The sequence below is a fragment of the Sinocyclocheilus rhinocerous genome, unplaced genomic scaffold (genome assembly GCF_001515625.1).
Source record: "Sinocyclocheilus rhinocerous isolate Xijiao unplaced genomic scaffold, SAMN03320098_v1.1 scaffold592, whole genome shotgun sequence".
NCBI lineage: Eukaryota > Metazoa > Chordata > Actinopteri > Cypriniformes > Cyprinidae > Sinocyclocheilus > Sinocyclocheilus rhinocerous.
The window spans coordinates 1,120,584-1,126,574 of record NW_015642562.1 but is presented as its reverse complement, the minus strand read 5'-3'; the positions used below and the strand labels follow the sequence as shown (position 1 = coordinate 1,126,574).

Genomic DNA, 5,991 nt, shown 5'->3' with positions numbered 1-5,991 from the left:
ATATATATATATATATATATATAATATAGATTTGATGAAAGTTATATATATATATACTTTCATCAAATCTTGATGAATAATGAAATCATTTGTAATATTTAATATTTCTGAGTAAAACTGAATATTATATATTATGTGGGAAATAATGAATGGTTGGGCTTGAATATATATAATCAGGATTTTATTGGATCATTGATATTATCGGTGTGTATAAATGCCCATGTGACCTTGTTTATATTAGCAAAAAAGTGGTTGTGTAGGCAGAGAAAGTTATTACATTTAAAGATCATAAAAATGCATTTTTTAGATTAACATGCACTTAAGTATCGTGCACAATGAGAGCAGGCACATTTGTTACAATAGTCAGGTCTGTTTCGATTTCATGATGCCTTTAAATGCCAACTATGTAATTCATAAAGCAAGGGCAAGCAATCACAAGAAGACAAATCGAAATACCCACGAAGCTGCTTTTTACACCCTTGGCATTGCACCTTGAGTACGTGGGCTGAATGTTAGTGAATGTTTAACGCTGCAGTCCCAGCTGAAGAGGGTCTGAAAACAGCTGAATCATTACTCTCTCTGGTGTCTCACGGTTGTCTCGTCCTCTTCTCTCTGCTCAGTGTCTGAACAGCGGATTCTTTAGCAGTGATGGAAACGATGACGAGCCTGCAGAGGTAAAATTCTCCATCGCCTTAAAAAGCGCACGGCAGAAAAGAAAAGAGAGACAGAGAAGGAGAGAGAGAGGAGGAGCCTGCTAAGGTATAATCTTCTATCGCTCTTTTTCCCTGTTTAAACCCTTACAGAATTGACCACACTGACCATAGTTTCCACCAAAATACCATTGTTACTACAGTAAAACTGGGGCAGCAGTTAAAAAAATGGAAAGCAATTAAAAAACTTCAAATATTGTTTGAAGGACAGGCTGTGTATATTTATGTAATAATAAAACAGTGCTATTTTATAACACTTCTCATAGATAACATTCAGCTCAAACTGGAAATTAAAACATTAATTCGAAATCTTATTATGTTCTATGTAAGCTTCTTTCCGCCACAGGATAAATCTCGCAAAGTGAAAGACAGAGATATAAATTCAGAATTGTGAGATGTAAATGCAGAACTGCAAGATATACAGTAAACATAGAATTGTGAGGTATAAATGTAGAATTGTGAGATATAAACGCAGAATTAGACAATACAAATGCAGAATTGCGAGAGATAAATGTAGAATTGCGAGATATAAATGTAGAATTGCAAGATATACAGAAAACAGAATTGCTAGATATAAATGCAGAATTGCGAGATATAAACGCACAATTGCAAGATATACCGTAAACACAAAACTGTGAGATATAAATGCAGAATTACAAACTATAAACTCAGAATTGCAAAATATACAGTAAACACAGAATTGTGAGAAATAAACACAGAATTGCGAGATATAAATGCAGAACTGCAAGATATACAGAAAACAGAATTGCGAGATATGAACATAGAATTTCGAGATATACAGTAAATGCAGAATAGTGAGATATAAATGCAGAATTGCGATATAAAAGCGTAATTCTGAAATATACAGTAAATGCATAATTGCGAGACATAAACGCAGAATTGAGAGATATACAGTAAATGCAGTATTGCGAGATATAAACGCAGAATTGCGAGATATAAATGCAAAATTCTGAAATATGCAGTAAATGCATAATTGTGAGGCATAAATGCAGAATTGCGAGATATAAAGCAAAATTGCAAGATATAAATGCGGAATTGTGAGATATAAATGCATAATTCCGAAATATACAGTAAATGCAGAATTGCGAGATATAAATGTAGAATTGCAAGATATACAGTAGATGCAGAGTTGCGAGATATAAATGCAGAATTGCGAGATATAAACGCAGAATTGTGAGATATACAGTAATGCAGAATTGCGAGATATAAACGCAGAATTGTGAGATATAAAAGCAGAATTCTGAAATATACAGTAAATGCATAATTGTGAGATATAAATGCAGAACTGCGATATATAAATGCAGAATTGCAAGATATACAGTAAATGCAGTATTGCGAGATATAAATGCAGAATTGCGAGATATAAATGCTAAATTCTAAAATATGCAGTAAATGCATAATTATGATATATAAATGCAGAATTGCGAGATATAAATGCTAAATTCTAAAATATGCAGTAAATGCATAATTATGATTTATAAATGCAGAATTGCGAGATATAAATGCAGAATTGTGAGAAATAAATGCATAATTCTGAAATATACAGTAAATGCAGAATTGCGCGATATAAACCCAGAATTGTGAGATATAAATGCAGAATTGTGCGATTTAAATGTAGAATAGTGAGATATAACCACAGAATTGCGAGAAAATGCTAATAATGTGAGATAAAAAGTCAAAATGACCTTTTTCATTTTTTTATTCTCAGAACCTTTTCCATAATATTCTTTTAAGAATTATTGTTGATATTTTAGAAATTAAAAATGTTTTAAATAAAACATTCAAAACAGTGACTGATAAATTAGAATTTCAGATGCATGTTTTCTAAAATATGAACCCTTTGAGCTTGTCTAATTTTAATTGCTAAAATGTTCTGAGTTTTTAGGGCTTTAATGCTGATGTCACACAAAATCGATTTTCGGCCGTGAGCTGTTGTAGAATCAGAGGTCAGATAGTGACTCAACTCTTTTGTTAATGCCCCTGACTTAAATGCAACTTTTAGCAAGTTTGAAATAGCCTGAGGCAGTAAGTGGGCGGCTCTCATGGCCTTTGAGCAGTGACCATTGAGCTTCTTCTGTGCGCAATATGGCATTCATGTAGCTTAAATAGCCGAACATGATGCCAAGGTCATGGGTTGCATTCCCAAGGAATGCATGAATGCAGTGTAATTGACATTGGATTGAAGCACCTACCAAATGCATTAATATAAAAGTAAATGTTCTCAGGCTAAAGAACTGACAGCGAATGCAAAGTCATACAGCGAATCTGTACATTCGTATAATCAAATTGAGCCTATTTTAATTGCTTGCATGGTGCTCCTGTTCTTATTTCAGCAGTTTGTGACAGAATGGGATGGAAATGTCACAGTCAGTCTTTCAGTCTGTCATCTCATCCATTATTAATCGCTGAGTGTGACAGACCTCCGACTTTTCTGCAAAAACAGTCAGTAGTTTTGACACCCTTGACCAAAATCAAATTGAGTCAGCTAGTGGGACAGCGCCTTAACAATGACTGCTATAACTATGGTGATTTGTTGGAAACGATGGTTACTGTGGTGCATTTTTTAAGGGAAATTTTAACATCAATCTCAAATGCATATGTAAACTTTTTTTTCTTCAGTACAACCCTCCTGTTCCTTTATCTATGGCTAAACTGATGACATTAACATAATAAATGAAATAATGCACAGTCAGCTCTCTCTCTCTTTCACTGGCTCGCTTTCTTTCCTCGTTTTTCTCACCAATACAGTCCAGAGCAATGCAAGTGAGTTTTATTCAAGTATGTCTAACTGATGTAATGTGCCCTGCTCACTCTAGATGTTGCTACATGTGTAAGTCTGCAGATGTGGGTGGTTGCGTGTACATTACCATTATAGTCGTGACGATAACCGTTCTGTTCTCCATAGCGGAGTCATTTCCCATGGAGAGCTCATTCTGGACCAGAACCAATTTATCCAGGTCATTCCAGTAACCGATCTGCAGATGATAGACGATGGGTAAAATTACGGTGTGTATCTGTATAAATGGATGCTTGTGTGTGTCTGAATGCATGAAAGTGTGTTGTGTGTCTGACCTTGCGGGGGCCATTACTCTTTAGCTCAAAGACGTCCATGGTGTAGTTGACTCTGCGTCCATAATGATCAAACTGGATATTCCCAGTGAGACCCTGGATTCTCACCTTTACACACACATACACAAGGAAGTATTAGTAAGACAGAACACACATCACTTTTGGTAAACGTGGACCAAAATTATCATTTATGGCTACAATTTATTTTGCTAAGTGGATTAAACCTTTTAGATGAGTTAAAACATGTCAGATTTGATAGCAAGTTTATGTATCCTTTGCATCTTGTATTGCCAAGCCCCCATTTAGTCCCACCCACTCCCATCGGTCGTACAGAGTCCCGCCCACTCTTACCTTTCATACAGTGTCCCGCCCACTCCAACCTTCAGTACAGAGTCCTGCCCGTTCTTACCTGTCAAACAACATAAAATCTACTCCCACCTGTCGAACAGAGTCCTGCCCCTTCTTACCTGTCAGACAGCATCCCGCCCACTCCCACCTGCTGTTCAGAGCCCTGCCCATTCTTACCTGTCAGACAGTGCCCCACCTACTCAAACTTGTCGTACAGAAAAGGTGCGTTCGACTTGAACCACGGCTACAGACGGCAGTCAACGAGAGTAGCCGCTTGCAGTCGGTGGTGGAGTTGAAAATGGAGCCGTCAAGTTGGACACTTTCTGCACCCGGTAGTGACGCTCGCGCGGTGTTTGCATACTCTGTCACAGATGAAGTGAATTAAATGCAATATTTGTCATATACACAGATGTTTCAGAAACATTTTCATGAGCAACAGAAACACTTTTTATATACTGCTTAACACAGCACCATCTGTTCAAGAATAAAGTTCAACATAATCATATACTATTTAAATACTAATAAAGTGGGGGTAAATATGCTTTTATCAGTGTTTTATTATAAACGTGACCCAATATAACATTGCGACTACATTAAAAAAGCTTTTACTGTTCTAAAAACACAGATTTGTGGCCATTATTGGAATTGAAAAGGTTAGAATAAACCCGAAACACAGGTATTGTTGTCATGCGGTGAATCTGGCCAATCGTGAAACAGCGGTGTCGTCATCAGTGCTCCTGCAGTCGCTCTGTGGAAACTGCTGCGGCTGAGTCAGGCAGCTGCTCTCGAATCGCTATCGCGGTACTTTGATGCCACACGTGACAGTCACGTGGCGTCTGCGCGGTCTCAAGTCGGACTAAATTTCTAACCGCATGCACTGTTTCAAGTCAGAATTTGATCGATCTGCGCAGCACCACGTTAAGTCGAACGCACCTAATTTTTTCCAACAGTCCTGCCCACTCCCACTTGTTGTACAGAGGCCTGCTCAATCTTACCTGTCAGAGAGTGTCCCGCCCAGTCTCACCTGCCTTTCAGTTCGGCCCACTCTCACCTTTCAGGTAGTTCTCTGCCCAGTCTAACCCATCGTACAGAGTCCCACCCAATCCCACTTGTCGTAGAGTCTCACCCACTCTCATTTTTCAGATAGCATTACACCCAGTCTTGTCTGTCTTAGACTCCCACTCTGATCTTTTAGTCAGCTTTCCACCCAGTCTCATTCCCATTCCCACCTGCTGTACAGTGTACCGCCCATTCCCACCTGCCGTAAAAAAGTTCCGCCCATTCCCATCTGTTGTACAGTCTTGCCCATTCCCATCTGTGTACAGAGTCCCGCCCTTTCCCACCTGCCGTACAGATTCCCGCCCATTCCCATCTGTCGTACAGAGTCCCGCCCTTTCCCACCTGCCGTAAAGAGTCCCGCCCATTCCCACCTGTCATAGAGTCTCACCCATTCTCCTTTTTCAGACAGCATCCCACCCAGTCTTATCTGTCTTAGACTCCTACTCTGATCTTTTAGATAGCTTCCTGCTCAGTCACAACTGTCATACAGACTGCTGCCCATTCCCACCTGCCATACAGAATCCCGCCCATTCCCACCTGCCGTACAGAGTTCCACCCATTCCCATTTGTTGTACAGATTCCCGCCCATTCTCATTTGTTGTACAGAGTCCAGCCCATTCCCACCTGCCATACAGAGTCCCACCCATTGAGTCTCACCCAGTCTCATTTTTTAGACAGCATCCCACCCATTCTTGTTTCCCACCCACTCCCACCTGTTGTACAGATTCCCGCCCACTCCCACCTGTCTTACAAAGTCCCGCCCATTCCTACCTGCTGTACAGAG

At 39.3% G+C, this 5,991-nt stretch overlaps 1 protein-coding gene across 1 annotated transcript in view; it reads right to left on the bottom strand.

Moving 5' to 3' along the window:
* The window catches only part of LOC107756206 (glutamate receptor 4-like), a 101,736-nt gene that overhangs the window by 48,707 nt on the left and 47,038 nt on the right, over positions 1 to 5,991 (bottom strand). Inside the window, exons 8-9 of the mRNA XM_016573235.1 lie at positions 3,804 to 3,908; positions 3,599 to 3,706 (exon numbers count right to left, since the gene is read on the bottom strand). Of these exons, the coding sequence (XP_016428721.1) occupies positions 3,599 to 3,706; positions 3,804 to 3,908 (213 nt within the window). The remainder of the gene's footprint in view (positions 1 to 3,598; positions 3,707 to 3,803; positions 3,909 to 5,991) is intronic.